We start from the raw sequence: 15164 nt of genomic DNA on the forward strand, positions 1-15164 counted from the left end.
TTCTAAGCGGGCGGCTGCTCTTGTTAGCAAATTGAATGCTAGCACCGGCTAACCAGCCACCCAGTCCATTTTACTTGTTTAGTTGTGCCTCTTATCTTCATAATGGCCAAACTTTGTTGAAGCCAAGCAATTTCTTGTGAAGCGGGTGCTTCGGCACTGTGTGGTGAGGTGGTGGATCGAGGTTGGAGGATGCCCGAGAGTGAGAGAATTGTGCTCTCATATATAGAAGCTGAAAGAGCTCCTGTTCTTCTGCTCTTCTTTTACCTTTGTTTTCCTCAAGGTTAATAACAGTCAAATCTACACCAATTTTGAAACTCCAACTCCCGAAACATCTTCACAATGGCGCTTGGAGCCAATCTCGAGAATACAGCTCTACGAGCAGCCTCTTTGTTCTGCTATGTCATGACTTGGATTTCCGCCATTATTGTCACCGGTCTAGTGGGCAACTTTTTGGAACGATTTTCGAACCGAGGCGTTGATATCGTGTACATGGAAGTCATTGTTTGTCTCTCGTTTTCCCAGATTGTCATCCTTGTATCTAACATGTGTGCGCCAGGCTGTCATAACAATGGTTGTGTACCTCGTTGGAATGATTTTGCCATGCTTACCCAAATATGGCGGCCTCATGGCGCCCATGCATCTCATCTTCAGCTATCTTTGGCTCACGGCATTCATCTTTGCCGCTCAGGATTGGAGCCACCATAGATGCCGAAATTCGATCCCTCGACCTGGGCTCTGTAGCCGGAAGCATGCAATTGAAGCATTCAACTTCCTTGCCTTGTAAGTGAACAAAGCTCCTTTTTCTCTCTTTTCTCTCTTCTAACACAGCCAGCTTCTTCATCTTGTGCAACCTCATCATTGAGACATTCCTCTTCAGAGCCCACCGACGAACCAACGCCGGCACCACCGGTACTCACCATGTTACCAAAGAGCGACCAGCTTCTGGTGTTTCTGGCGTGTCTGGAGAAACTGGCACCACTGCACAACCGCCGGCCGCTGCCGCACCAGTCAACAACGGCACCACTGCTGTCTAAGCTAGACAGACTTGAATGGAATTGAGGCCTCTCTAGTTTTGATACCCACGTGTGTGAGAGGCACGAGTGTTTGTTTCCCTTTTTTTCCAGTCTGGAGATACCACGAAGACAGAGATTGGCTCTTCACGTTTCCAAGAAACAAGCAAAAAACCCAAGGCTTCGTCGAGAGCACCTGCACCGTAATTTCTCGTCAAGTTACATCAACTTGTTTAATCAGATCGACATAATAGTGTACCTTAAACAAACAATTAATAATACGTAGTGAGTAATTCAAAAATAAAAACAAAAAACCTAAAACTTGGCATCATCGTCATCGTGGGTGCATAAAAAGTGGCGGCAATGAGCTCATGTCATGTCAGAACTCTGACGTTTTGACATGTGCAACTTGACAGGACCAGCTGCAGCCCATCCGGAAGCTCAGCTCCAGCTCTCTCTCACTTCCCACACAGTAAAAAGAGGAACTGTGTGTAGCTCAAGGGTCTTAAGGTTGTAGCCCAAGCCCAGTCAGGCTACTCTATAGGCTCTTCAAGACGCTTCCTGATGCGCCCTCCGAAAGTGCCGGGCTTGCTCTGGACTGACAGCAATGGCGCACAGTTCGATCCAAGCGCCATTGACGTGATGTTTACAACCGCCTCACCTGAGATATCCAGAGTTTGGATTTTTCACTGTTGCGGGCGGTTTAGTGAAAGAAAAAGTTCCTTCGCCTATTGACTCCGATCACTAGGTAGTCGGCCGACAGAAATCACCCATGAAATGAGCGCGGTAAGATTGGAGGAAAGGTTGTCCAGACGGAGAGAATGGTTTGCGGCATCCCGCCTCTGAGTCTGCCTCTCAGTCTGCCTCAGTCCGAGTCCAAGTTCTCAGAATCTGTTACTTGATAGCGCTGGACTGCAAATTCATCTCTAGTGCACCGAGCTTGCCGTTGCCTCAGACCAGTCGAAGAATATTCAACTAACCCCGTCACCTGATGTGCTCGATCCATTTCCGGAGAAGCTATCACGAGGTTGAAGAGCTTGAGCTTCGTGGCTAACCGCTAAGGTTATTTAGGGCGCCATGCCACAACGGGTAGTTCGCTCATTAGTCACTCTTTGCCTCAACACCATCCATCGATCGAACGGCAAAGAAGCCACCGTTGTTCAGTAAAAGTATGGTGGCGTGTGTCCGCCATCAGCTATTGGTCACATCCGGATCATGGAGCTGTGCGCAAGATGCAGCTCCATCACCCTCGGCGGTCTGAGGCAAGACTTGCCAGCCAGCCTGGCGTCTCGATCGGGGTCCAAGCAGGGCATGGTGTTGCGTGAAGATGGCTCTACCCTGGCCCGGTCGGCAACAGATTGCCGATTGTGTGCTCTCATTCAAGAGGCACTCTTGAGCAGCCTCCAAAGCTCCGTCAGCCAGGATGATCCACAGGCGATGCTTTCGTTAGCTCCGGATGCTGTTGTTCTCGAGCCAAAATCAGACTCCCAGGGATCGACGTTTCCTGACCCTCCAACCGGGGGCTCGCATCTGACGGGGTTCAATGTCACTGCAACCGAGTCAACCACTGGACAGCTACTACAAGCCAAGATCCGGCTATACACACACGGGCAACGTATGTGGGCTTACTGCCAGATGTTGAGCATGGTTGACTTACAGCTATAGATAGACAAAGGCCCACATCGCCGCCATGATATTGTAGGCAGGCCACAACTGCGAGGGCCAGCGTGTGATGAAGCATTTTCGTTGCTCGAGAGATGGGTAGAGGCATGTAAAAGGGATCATGCGTGCTGCTGCGAAACACTATCAGGGAGCGTCATTGATGAGTCTCAGCTTCCACAACTACCTAGTAGGGTCATTCGGGTTTCTGGGAGCAGCGTCAAACTGCTACCATCAGGAGGCCGACGTGGAAGATATGCGTCCTTGAGCCATTGCTGGGGCTCTTCTGGGAGGCCGCCCTTGAAGACAACTCAGGCAAACCTCCAGAAGCATCTTCAAGACATTCCCTGGGTTTCGATTCCAAAGACGTTCCAAGACGCGATAACCGTTGCTCGCAGTATAGGTCTCGATTATGTCTGGATCGATTCGCTGTGCATTGTACAAGATGACCATCAAGACTGGTTGAAGGAATCAAAGCGCATGGGCTCTATATACGAGCAGGCTGAACTCACTATCGCTGCTTCTCACACCCCAGGCTGTTGGGAAGGATTCCTCTTCCCTCGCCATCCACCGCCTCCTTCCGTGGAGATTCCCAGGTTCTTCTCTCAGGATAGTGATGTCTCTGGTGCGTCCAGGATACAAGTTTTCGCAACCGTCCGGCGGGATACTGCCGCCAACACATTTCCAGAATTTGGTACACTCAACAGCCGCGCCTGGGCCACCCAGGAATGGCTCCTGTCTAGGCGCATAGTCTTCTTCACTAAGGGAACCGTCATCTGGTCGTGCAAGGCCATCACACAGCGCGAGACGGGTGAGAGATGTTATAGTATATCACGGAATACACGCTGGAAGAACATCATAGAGCAGTATAGCGATCGCCAGTTGACCTATGCGACGGACAAGCTGATTGCGCTCGAGGGCCTACGAATGGAGCTGGGAAAGAGGATTGCATGTGAATATGCTTTTGGTGTCTGGAAGGAGTCTCTTCCCAACCAATTGCTCTGGCAAGTGACCAAGAGGATAGACGGAGCAGTCATTTCAGATCCTCTCAAGTTGCCGACCTGGACATGGGCACATGTTCCGTGCGGCGTGCGGTTTTTGGCCATTGACAAAGCCAAAAATCTGTGCAGCTCAATTGCTTTGGAAGACGACAGCCCGAGGCGAATGAGTCTCCAGGCTCGAGCGAAACGCATTTCAGCTGTCACAACAATCTTGGGCTCTAACCAAGGGGATGCCGTTACCGAGGCCATCTACGCAGATATCAACACATCTCATGCCAAGCTGACCAGCTCCATGGCCAAATTCATACCAGCCAAAGATGGCTCTCCCGTTGGATGGGCTGTCTTTGATCTGGCTTCAGAGGATGTCACCTCTGGAGAAATCCTGGCTGTCGCCCTCATGGGTAGCATTAGCCGGCGAGACGAGGAAGCTGAACGACGCCTTGGGAAGACCGTCTCAAAGAAGCTTCGACACTATTGGGTCCTGATGATACGACGAAGGAGTGATGGCAGATATCATAGAATAGGAGTAGGAAAGACGTATGGACAAACGTGGTGGCATGATGCCGCTGTTGGGACGTTTGATTTGGTATAGATGATTCCAGCAAGGCAAAATGCGGTAGAGCCTTCAAATCCGGATTACGATGCTGATGCAGGCTACCTATTCATTACCTCCAAGGTTCAATGTTTACGTATGAAAGGATGATTTACTGCAGAATCAACCTGAAAAGTGGAAATACCTAGACTCACATGCTCTTGAACAAGCTGATGTAATCAACCTGCGTCATTGATGGAACTCTGCAACATCGTGGAGCTTCTGCCCACTGCAAATGCCCACTGCAAAAAGACCCCGCCATAAAGCTGCAGTCGCTGCAAGCTCAGGGGGTTGAAAAAGGTTGATGCCTTGCGGCCTCACGGGCAGCCGCGCCCGCTGATTGGCCAGCGTGCTAGTCTAGCGAGTCTAGCACTCAACAACAGGGCCAGCATAACGGACACCTATTCGCCAGAGCTCGTGCACAAGAGTCGAACATCGTCACCTCCCAACAAGGAGTTTTCAACCAGAGCGACGAGATACGCGGCGGAACAGGCTGCAGAGAAGCGAGGCCAGACCGAACGAAACACGCTGCGGCTTTGCTCGGAGTGCTCAAGGCGCGTGGAGCTCTCCGCATCGCCCCTCTGAAACAGCTGGGAAGCTCTCCTCTTGCGCAACAGGCCCTCTCAATGAGCCCTCGCAGTTGAATTTGGCGTGCCGGAATGGGCTCGAATGTTGGCAACGGCATTGGCGGAATGGATCTAAGCGGCGCAATGCAGGGCAATGGCTCTAACCAACCCCAGGCCACTGAATACACGCTCCAGGGCGTGATGCGTTTTCTGCAGACGGAGTGGCACCGACACGAACGCGACCGAAATGCCTGGGAGATTGAGAAGCAAGAGATGAAGGGGAGGATCGCCAACCTTGAGGGTCAGGCTAGGAGGGCAGACGCCACGCAAAAGGCGCTGAAGAAATACGTGTCCATCCTGGAGCGCAAGATCAAGGACCAGGCTGCGCAGCTCAAGGGCACCGCGGTTGCAGAGGACGCCGACTTGGCAAAGAAGGAGAAGGATCGCGCCGCCAAGATCCAAGAGAAGCTGCAATGTGCGACATACCTTTTGTTTTCCCTGGATTTGATTGTTACTGACCTGCAGATCCAGCCTCATCGGAGAGCCAACCCGTTCCAGGCGTCGAAGGCGTCGAAGTCGAACGAACCGACGACGAAACGCAACGAACAGAGCTCAAGACATTCCTGGATCAGTGCCAGTCCGAATTTATGTATCTTATGATCACCCCGGCGAACCCTCTACCACCGCGCGAGTCCCCTCCGCTGCCGATTTTGGAAGATTTACGAGAGGCTGAGGCGTTTGGCATGCCCGGCGCGCAGCTCATGGAGCGTCAATACCAGATTCCTATGCGACAGGGCCCAAACCACATGCAAGACATGAACTCAAGACAGCACCAGGGCCCAAACTCTCTACCACCGATGCAGCAGCCCCCATCCAAGTTTGCCCCAAACGCTCCTGATATGCAGCCCCAAATGGTGCGCGCTGTGAACGAGCATCAGCAGCAGTCTCTTTTTCACAACTCTAACGACTGGCAGCAGCAACAGCAACAGCAACAGCCCATATCGGTGACAACGCGCCCCGTGGAAGATGGCATGCCGCGCTCCAACCACTCTAATGAAACGCTGGGCGGGATAGAGGAGTCTGTGGAGCTGAGAGAGAAGCCGCCTGCTGCTCCAGACCCTGAAGGCTGGGAGTTTCCTGACGGCTCATTCCCTGAGCCCGCAACTGGCCACCCACCGTCACAAACATCCTCTTACCGATCCGATACCGACGCTTTCCCAAACGCAGACTACTTGTCAAAGTCCCCGAGCCGGGGTCCAGGTACCCATCGAAGAAAGAGCTCCATGTCCAAGAGGCGTGGCAGTGATCACGACATAGGCGCAAGCCAAAAGGCTGAGAGCGCAAGCTTCAAGTTACGATTTGGGCTAAGGGGCCACCTCAATACCGTTCGAACTGTCATCTTCTCCGGTGGCGGCAGCCCTGGCGAGCCTGAGATTTGCACTGCTGGCGATGACGGCATGATTAAACGATTTCACATCCCGCGGCTGGACGGTAACGCTGCGGCTTCAAACAATGCGGCTTCGGATCTCGATGTAACCGCAAACTTTACCCACCGCGGCCATAATGGAGCTGTTTTGTCGCTCGCGGCATGGTCTCCTGCGCCCAACTTTTCTACCGGAGGCCGCGCTCAGGGTGACGGCTGGATTTTCTCCGGAGGCCAAGACTCTACTATTCGAGTCTGGGAACGTGGTAGGGTCGATCCCAAGGCAACGCTGGAGGGACATACAGATGCTGTCTGGGCAATCTGCGTCCTACCTACAACACTGGGCTCGGTCTTTGGCAGCTCTAGCAACTACGGAGCTCCTGACCGCATCCTGCTCGTCTCCGGCGCGGCTGATGGAACTGTACGACTCTGGTCGGTCAGCGCACCCCCTCAACTGAGCTCACCGCAGCCTGGATCAACTCGAGCCGCATCAGGACGCGGAGGACGCGTGCGCGGCAATTCAATGAGCTCTGGCAGCGGCTTCTCCAACTCTCCCCAACCCACCGTGGCTTCCAACTCCCCCTTCAACCACACTCTCGTACACGTCTTATCCAGGCAAGATGGATCCAAGGCGAGCCCAACTTGCATCACGCCGCTCGGAAGCTCGGGTGAAACGTTTGTCGTCTCGTATTCGGATGCCGCTGTCCTGGTGTACGATACAAAGACGGGCGAGCAGGTTGGCTACATGGACAGCCTGGAGACGTATGACGGCTCGATAAAGACGAGCGTCAATGCGGTGGTGGCCACTACAATCGGGTTAGACCAAGGTAACCAGCATCACGGAACCAATATCGGCGGAGAGGAGGACCCTGCCATGGGAGGACCAACAGGTGGAAGGTCTATGGCTGGCTCCGGCGTGGAAGGCACCATCATTTCTGGCCACGAGGATCGCTTTGTACGATTCTTTGATGCCAATAGCGGTATGTTGAACCTTGGTTTCTCTACATGACGGATGATGATAGAAAAGATACTAACATGTCTCACAGGTCAATGCACATACAACATGCTGGCTCATCCTGACGCCATTTCTAGCCTATCGCTCAGCCCAGACGGGCGCGAGCTGGTGAGCGCCGGCCACGACGCCTCGCTCCGGTTCTGGAGTCTGGAGAAGAGGTCATGTATCCAAGAAATCACAAGCCATCGGGTAATGCGGGGAGAGGGAATTTGCACGTGTGTATGGAGTCAGGACGGCAAGTGGGTGGTGAGCGGAGGAGGCGACGGCATTGTCAAGGTGTTTGCACGATAGTGGCGATGGCATAAACAATGGGTTTTCGTTTTGATCATTTTGTGTTTTTTTTTCTTCTCTTCTTCTTTTTCTCAGAACGAGTGACGATGGTGATGATGAATAGAATGATGGACCAAGGGAATGGTTGGTAAGATGTTCTGGGAGGAATCTGTGTTTTCTCAGGGTGAGAGTGTATAAATGTGTAGCGTGTACATGTGTTGAGGCTCGTCGATACCCGGCAACATGATGACTGTGCGCCACCGGCCATTACTTTCTGCTGATTTCTGCTTGATGAACACTGCCTTGCTTACTGCGTCGTATACTGTTAATGCGTCCATCGTGAGATTGGTGGTGTGGTGATGTCGCGGGCTATGTCCAAGATGAAAAGTTCCACAGGATGCAATTGGAGGCAATGCATGAAGTATATAGAATAAAATAAGCGCGTCGACTTTCAAGCAAGATCCGCTACAACGGGCGCGCAACGCCTGAAATCTTCCGTAGTATAGTGGTCAGTATGCAAGCTTGTCACGCTTGAGACCCGGGTTCAATTCCCGGCGGGAGAGATCCGCCAAACCTCCAAGAGGTTGATTTTTTTGTCTCTTTTTTTTTTTCCCTTCTCATCTATATAAAAAGCTGACTACTACCCACTTACCCTCGGGCTTTACTTTTCCGTCGCTGCAGCTGCTCTTTTCATATTTACCTTTCTCTTTTTTTCCTTTTCCTGTCCCAAAAGCTACCCCACGAAGGGGTTGCTGCTTCGTCTCGCTTACGACGTGCATACCGCCATACGCAACGAAATGCCGGGCCGATCGGCATCTTCAACCCGAGAGCTGGCGTGGGCGCTGCGGCGCAGGTGGATGCTCCCGGGAAATACGGCATGCAAGTTGCAGGCATCCAGTGAGCCGATTCCGACCATCTTCTGCTGCGAGATACGCGTTCAGGCTGTGGAGAGAGGAGCGCAGATAGAGACCGGCGGCTGGTTCTAGAATTCCAGAATTCCTTTCACGATAGACAATTGGGGGGTCGCGTGTGGGTTTCATAATAGCCCAGCCCATTCGTTGACGCTTGTTCCATGTACCTGACACACAATCCGGCACGGATTTGCCATCGGGATGTGGTGCGACATGGGATGGGCAATGCGGAAACGGGTGAGGGATGCGTGATTGGGGCGCCAACGGATAGGATGGAATGCATCACTTCGTAGCTGGGCATTACGAATACTCGCGCTTTTCGCAGCCAGTCATGACCTGAGCCAAGAATACCAAGAAGAGGGAAAATCCCTGCCGTGCAGTTTAGTTTGATGATTTTGGTTGTGTCGTGTGCCCGTTTACTCTTGTGGTGCTCCGTACTAGAGGGCAAAAGGGAAATGATGTTCCCTCTCCTTAAACAGTCGAACCTTGTATCAGGGGGGGTGAGGAGGGTTTGTATTAATGAAAGGAGATTTGCGCCTATTAGCTCACGCGCAAAATAGAAACCCTGGGTCGGAGGTTTACATACAATTGGCCTGTAACACTGAGCACATATGAGTCTAGTAGTACTGGATACTCGGTGGTTTGCGGCGCTGCGCTTTGCTGGAGCAAGTAGCTGGATATTTGCCTGCTCCGTTTGAGGACGTGTTTGCCGGGATTGATTGGACAGGAAACGTCTAGCGGCGAGGCGCCTGGTGGCTTGCAGCAATGACGCAGGGTGGTGGGATGAGGGAAAGCGCACACGAGTGGTTGCCAGGAGGGGTTTAGCGCGGCGTGGTTTGGGGAGGATTGTGGGAATTGAATTGATTTGTCTGGGGGAAGGAGCTGAGAAAACTGGGAACTGAGAAACTCAGGAAAGTGCGTGCTGATTACAGAGATAAAGTAAAACACTGTACAAGAGGAGAGACAAGAGAGAAGACATCTACAGCTGTGATACTGTGCAATACTGTGTGTAATTCCTACATATTCGTCTCTTAGTAAGATCATATGGAATCTCTTCTCGCAATTCCACATATCCAGCAATGCCACGCACACTTCTTCTCTCTCTCTTTCTCCGGACTTTTACTTGTCTTGCCTTGTCCTTGGCCTATTTCTCCATCGCTCCACCGGCATGACCCTCGCCCGTCCGTTTCAACCAGCCGGCCTGCATTAGCGTGCTGATACCACTCCATCAACTCCTCCAAGCACGGATGCAAAGGCAACGAGGGACGGAAACCAAAAAGCAAAGAGGCTAGTTTGATCCGAATCATCGGTTGGGCGTGGCGATTACGCAGCCGCTGTCCGGGGTGTGTCTTGTTTGCGTCTCGCGGGAAGGACGAAAGAAAGAAGGGGGAGGGGGGGACAAAGGCGAAACTTGGGCCGCTTGGCCGCCGTCATTGTGCTGTCAGCCGCGTACACGTAACGCTGTTGGCGGTTGAAGGTTATTAGACAAGGAGTAAGGCGAGAGATATTAAGAGGCCGAAGCAGAGGGGAGACTTGTCTGCTGATCCGCTCTTACAACGTATATGCTGCAGGTTCTGGTTTCTTTGCGAGGGCATTTTGGGTATTCATCACTGCTGCCATCATCGTCACTTCTGTCTACTGTTACTACATATTCTTTCTGCATGTTGTTTCTTTTCTTTTCACGACTGTTATTATAGAAAGACCAGGACAAAGAGCTTGGGTACACCAATTCTGCCTGTCAAAGCTCTTGGCAGGGCTGCTGCAGTTGTCACTCCTGCGCTCCCACAGCTGCACACGCCCACACTAAAAGCACTCGCCAAGTACATACACACCCACCGCATCCTTGCCGTTTCTTCACACCTTGGCCTTGTCTTCATCTCTCCCTCTCCCCTTTCTCGCTTCCTCTTTTTCCTTTTTCATTACAAGTATTTCTCCTTGTGTTGTGTAACTGAAGCGGTTCTTGGACTTGATTTGTTCTCTTGGTTTCCGCTTTATCGATTGTTCTACTCCCTTTTGTCTTGGATTCCTATACTCGCGTGGAGCCGTTCTCCTTCAGAGGAGCCTGGACGATCTACCCACTTGATACACCTCTTTTTTTGGACACAGGGCCCCCTTGGATCTACTCGACGGGACCAGTAGCTCCATATATCTCCCTTGGAAGATTCCAATCTGCAACTCAGCAATCCGAGATCCGAAGTACGAACCCAACCTCGATTTCTCGCCTCTGCACATCATCCTCGCCGCCATGATACCCTCATCCTGGACCTCGATCCTCTTGGCCGCCTGTGCTTTCTCCACCGCATTCGCCTCACCAACCTCGCGCTTCCAACGGACAAAACGGTTAACGCCCAAGTACTTCACCGAGCCCGGCGGTAGTCTTGCGCTAAGCCACTATGACCAGCGTTACTTCAAGGGCGAGATCTCTTACGAAGAGCACCGCGATGTGCTGCGGCAGTTGATCCGCAGCTACCTGACGACACTCCACGAGCACGGCGTCGAGACTTGGCTGGCGCACGGAACGCTGCTGGGCTGGTGGTGGAACGGGCAGATCATGCCGTGGGACTACGACCTGGACGTGCAGGTGTCTAACAACACCATGACGTGGCTGGGCGAGAACATGAACCGCACCGAGCATACGCACTCCTTCAACGACGTCTCTAAGACGTACCTGCTCGACGTCAACCCGCACCACGTCGACCTGACCCGCGGCGACGGCATGAACATCATCGATGCCCGCTGGATCGACACCAGCAACGGCATGTTCATAGACATCACCGCCGTGCGCGAGCGCGATGCCGACATGCCCGGCACCTGGAGCTGCAAGAACAAGCACCGCTACGGCAGCCAGGACCTGTGGCCCATGCGCGTCACCGAGTTTGAGGGCGTCAAGGCCCGCATCCCCTACAACTTTGAAGACATTTTGCGCGGCGAGTACGGCGACAAGAGCTTGGTTGTGGAAGAATTTCAGGGGTGAGTTGATTTGAACAAGAAAGCAAAGAAAGACGTTGAGCGGCTGTCGTTGCGACAAGTCGAGGCTGTGAGGCTTGGCAAAGTCAGCCCCGCGGGACCCCCATCCCCTTGCAGCTTCGGCAGCCCACCTCCTTTTCTTTCTTTTTCCCCATTCTGCCATGATTCGATTTCCCCTTGCTAACATCGATTTTTTTTTAGTCATCGCTGGAACCGCGACATTAATGAATGGGTCAAGATGACCGACGACGAAATGAAGCAGCGCAGGGAAGCCGCCGAGCAGCGCAAGAGAGAAGAGCTCGAGAAGAAGGGCCAAAATTAATCCTAGCCGTTGAATATTTTTCGATATTCTTTGTTTACAATTTTTCCTTTTACGGGTATTTTTTAAGAGGGGGCGAAGGGTAAAGGGCGAAAAGCAACGAAGCATTTCAGGCGTTTTTGGGTGCGAAGGTTGCTTTTAAGGGTGTGTTTCTTTTTTCGTTAATATATATCCCTTGCTGTGTAATTGGTTTATTGTACATAGTTGGATACCAGGCTTGGTTAATGAGGCATGTCTATTACATTCCGTGTGAGGACGGTGGTTTTTACCATGCATCTACCTGTTGTGATTTTTGGATAGGCTCATTGGCTCGGATGTTTGAACTTCATATATAGGTATATATATAAACATATATAATCATGTCCATCAGATACAATACGTCTGCCCAATGCCATTATTCACCCTCCTCATCAGCCAGCGCCGCCGTGATCCATCTCTTCCACGCCCGCACGTCTCTCTCACCACGCTCATCCTCATTCCATCCTCGAATCCTCGCCCCCGATCCCAAATCCACCAACGGCACCAAACTCGGCCTTCCATGCGCACACTGAAACGGGAACGCACATTTCGCAAGCCGTCGCACGAGTTGCTCGCACTCCTCAGCCGAAAGGGCATCGTTAAACATGATGGCACCTGCAACAACACACTGTCAGCTTTAGAACCAAAGCAACATCATACAAAGGGGTCAACCATACTTCGACAAGCCCTCGAATGCAGCAACTCGAGGATCCCTCTGGGACAGCCGTGGAAATCTGCCGTAGAAGGTTGGGCTCGAGCCTGTTCATCTGCTTTTCCAGCACTACGCGGCCGCGGGGGTATGATGCCCTCATCGTCGAGTTTCCATATCTCCTTGCGCATCAGTTCCACTAAAAGGCGTGGCTCGGTACGACAGCGCTCCAGGATACTCGGAGGCAGAGCCGAGACTGCCACCGTACATCCATCCCGCTCTTGTTTCGTCGAAGCTGCTCGTCGTTGGGTCTTATACAGAATGCCCCATGCTTCAAGATGCTCCTGATACCGCAACAATAAATCATGCTCGCGATCCGAGATTTCAAATATTAGGGGTCGCTCGAGAGGTTCAACGACCGCCTTTAGGATTCCATTAGAACCATCTAGCTTGAAATAGCCCGCCATGAGTTCCTCCAGACGACATCTCTCGTCTGCAGCGTGCTGGTCAAGCATCACCAGGGCACACGAGCTGTTCGGCTCTCTCCCGTCTGTCATGTTACTCAGGGGAAGCTTCAATAATATGAACTTCTTATCGACCTGTGCAACAACCTGTGCTGCCGCCAAGGCCGATCGCGACACACGACCCTCGAGGCCGATGGATGCTGCCTCGAACCTGACTCCTCCTTTATCCTCATTGCAGCACCGATGCGAGCCATGCTTTGATACTGCATCGCGCACTGGTTCTGGCGCTTCGTCGTTGATGCGCGGTATGCCGAGCTGAGCTGATTCAAAGACCGGATTTTTCCATGATTTGAGGATGTTTTGCAGCCAGTCGCTTGGTTCTTTCCTCTCGCTCGCCTCTTTCCTCTCTTTCAATGCCCCATCTCTGAATTCCGGCTCGCTCAGTTTTAGACGCTTTGCCTTTTCACTTGGCAAATCCTCTGCCACCCTCTTAGGACGCTCAGCAAGCGCCAAGGGACCTGTTTTGGGTGTACCTTGAGGTTCAGCTTCCACCCGCTTTCCACCTTTTGCCCCTGGACTGAGAGGGCCTGAAACGTCAAAGGGTTTGCGAAGCAGTTTGCCTCCCTCACCAATCAGCCGATCCGTTACAATAGTTTTCGAGCTAGTTGGCCCTGTTTCATGCCTCTGCAGTACCTCTTTTATTGGCCTACTTTCTGTCCGTCGTGGGCCAACCTTCATCCTATTCCATCCGTCAAAAGGACTGTCTGAAAGAGACGACACCGGTTCAGGCGGTAGAGCTTGCGATGACGAAGCCTTTGAAGCTGCCTTTGAGGGTTGATGCCCCTTGGTAGCCCGTGTTGTGCTACGGTGTGGAGCGGTCGAGAATACAGACTTGTCTGAAGATGACTGAATCTTTTGGGGGCGCATGTGGTGCTTCTTCAAGAAGCTATAAATGACTGCCCTCAGTAAGTCCACAATTCTTTCAAGATCCCCATGTGAATGGCTAGAAATGTCATCAACGTCAAAAACATCTTCGGCCCCTTTGAGTGTGATTCGAAGATAGAACATGGGCCATCGGTCCGCCCCTTTGCCTTTCTTTTGATTTGGGCCAGCCCCATCATTGGACATGCCATCTTGGTGCTCGACGATCCCAAAATTCGAAGATGCAAACATTTTGTTTACCTCTTCATACAGAACATTGCTTCCGTACTCGTTTGAGACTGGTAGGATACCTACACTCATAAACTGGGACCGGCGCGTCGCAACGGGATTCAAAGAAATGCAGCCCTTGATTGTGACGTGGCCAGCAGTTGCTGATATCGGTATCCACGAGTCCACGTCGCCGGAATCTGCTAATGATGCTTGAGTGAAGAACCGTACCGCTCTAGAAATCATGTTTGCATTCTCCGGTGGCTTTAGACGCAGCTCGCGCTGCCCTTTGGACTCACGCAAGGATACGGTGACCTCAGAGGGCCAAGATACGAGCAAGCCAACCACATCATGAATTAGACGCCCCCATTCCTTCTCAAGCCCAGGCCGGTCCGAGAAGAGGGTAGCCCGGTGTTTGACACGTACGGGAAGAGAGCCAAATAGGTCGTTGACAGCAACTCGCGTGCCGTGGTCAAAGATCTGGAATCGATCTCCAGGCAGAGAAGGCGTCTGCCTCTTCAAGAGCTTGCCATGATGGATCGAGATGGTGTTGTGCGAATTGTGGCGATAATGATGGGATGTAACAGTAAGTAAAGACAAAGTACTCAGGGAAGATAAAAATGTTCCCTGTCTACCGTAGAGTCCATGCTGGGGTGGAAATTTAGATGTAACTTGACACAAGTAGTTAGTATCACGGTCAGGACATGACAGAAACAGCTCCATACAGTAGGGTTTTCCGAGCCCTCCATCCTCTGCAAAGTCACCAGGAACAATTCCAAGCCCATTGTCCTCTACAGTACAGTTTCCTCGACCGTATTCAACGTAGATATAGATCTTGGTGGCGCCAGCATCAAGGGAGTTCTTGAGCAGGCCGCAGACGACGCCATTGAGGGATGTGATGGTCGACGAGGACCTGATTTTCCCAACGACATCCTCCGGGAGCGGCCTGATGGACATGGCACATGGTGCTTGATTGAGCGTAGTCGAGATCGAACCCGAAGATGAGCTGAAGCTGATCTGCCGAGTGTCGTGACACGAGCCAGGGTCATGTAAGATTAGCTGCTACCATTCCGGGCATGGATGGTCAGGCAAGGCCCAGAGCGTCAGGCCGAGTTCAGGGACAACGGAATACTCGGAGGGACGGAGATTGC

General features: G+C 52.3%; 6 protein-coding genes and 1 non-coding gene across 7 annotated transcripts; 5 read left to right on the forward strand and 2 right to left on the reverse strand.

Annotated features, from left to right (window-relative positions):
* Positions 1 to 277: 277 nt before the first annotated feature.
* On the forward strand, positions 278 to 1326 carry M431DRAFT_512130 (hypothetical protein). Its single transcript, XM_024919788.1, has 3 exons — positions 278 to 501; positions 557 to 780; positions 833 to 1326. Exons 1-3 carry the CDS (start codon positions 340 to 342, stop codon positions 1032 to 1034), a joined length of 588 nt encoding a protein of 195 aa, XP_024770223.1. The 5' UTR covers positions 278 to 339; the 3' UTR covers positions 1035 to 1326.
* Positions 1327 to 2033: 707 nt separating this feature from the next.
* On the forward strand, positions 2034 to 4516 carry M431DRAFT_151816 (hypothetical protein). The gene is made up of 2 exons (XM_024912846.1): positions 2034 to 2625; positions 2680 to 4516. The coding sequence occupies exons 1-2, from the start codon at positions 2226 to 2228 to the stop codon at positions 4260 to 4262; spliced, it is 1983 nt and encodes a 660-aa protein (XP_024770224.1). The 5' UTR covers positions 2034 to 2225; the 3' UTR covers positions 4263 to 4516.
* Positions 4517 to 4921: 405 nt separating this feature from the next.
* Positions 4922 to 7557, forward strand: M431DRAFT_485916 (hypothetical protein; the record flags this gene model as incomplete). The annotated part of the gene is made up of 3 exons (XM_024916338.1): positions 4922 to 5303; positions 5354 to 7231; positions 7298 to 7557. 3 exons carry the CDS (start codon positions 4922 to 4924, stop codon positions 7555 to 7557), a joined length of 2520 nt encoding a protein of 839 aa, XP_024770225.1.
* A 470-nt stretch (positions 7558 to 8027) lies between these two features.
* M431DRAFT_t169 lies at positions 8028 to 8099 on the forward strand. Its single transcript has one exon. It is a non-coding gene; the product is annotated as a tRNA-Asp (tRNA).
* Positions 8100 to 8867: 768 nt separating this feature from the next.
* Positions 8868 to 9828, reverse strand: M431DRAFT_256497 (hypothetical protein). Its single transcript, XM_024913829.1, has one exon. The coding sequence runs from the start codon at positions 9516 to 9518 to the stop codon at positions 8988 to 8990; it is 531 nt and encodes a 176-aa protein (XP_024770226.1). The 5' UTR covers positions 9519 to 9828; the 3' UTR covers positions 8868 to 8987.
* Positions 9829 to 10692: 864 nt separating this feature from the next.
* M431DRAFT_95139 (hypothetical protein) lies at positions 10693 to 11736 on the forward strand (the record flags this gene model as incomplete). The annotated part of the gene is made up of 2 exons (XM_024924666.1): positions 10693 to 11417; positions 11616 to 11736. 2 exons carry the CDS (start codon positions 10693 to 10695, stop codon positions 11734 to 11736), a joined length of 846 nt encoding a protein of 281 aa, XP_024770227.1.
* A 391-nt stretch (positions 11737 to 12127) lies between these two features.
* On the reverse strand, positions 12128 to 14970 carry M431DRAFT_499376 (hypothetical protein; the record flags this gene model as incomplete). Its single annotated transcript, XM_024917793.1, has 3 exons — positions 12128 to 12366; positions 12429 to 14684; positions 14739 to 14970. The coding sequence occupies 3 exons, from the start codon at positions 14968 to 14970 to the stop codon at positions 12128 to 12130; spliced, it is 2727 nt and encodes a 908-aa protein (XP_024770228.1).
* Between the last annotated feature and the right edge of the window lie 194 nt (positions 14971 to 15164).

This window comes from Trichoderma harzianum (genome assembly GCF_003025095.1).
Source record: "Trichoderma harzianum CBS 226.95 unplaced genomic scaffold M431scaffold_14, whole genome shotgun sequence".
Taxonomy (NCBI): Eukaryota; Fungi; Ascomycota; class Sordariomycetes; order Hypocreales; family Hypocreaceae; genus Trichoderma; species Trichoderma harzianum.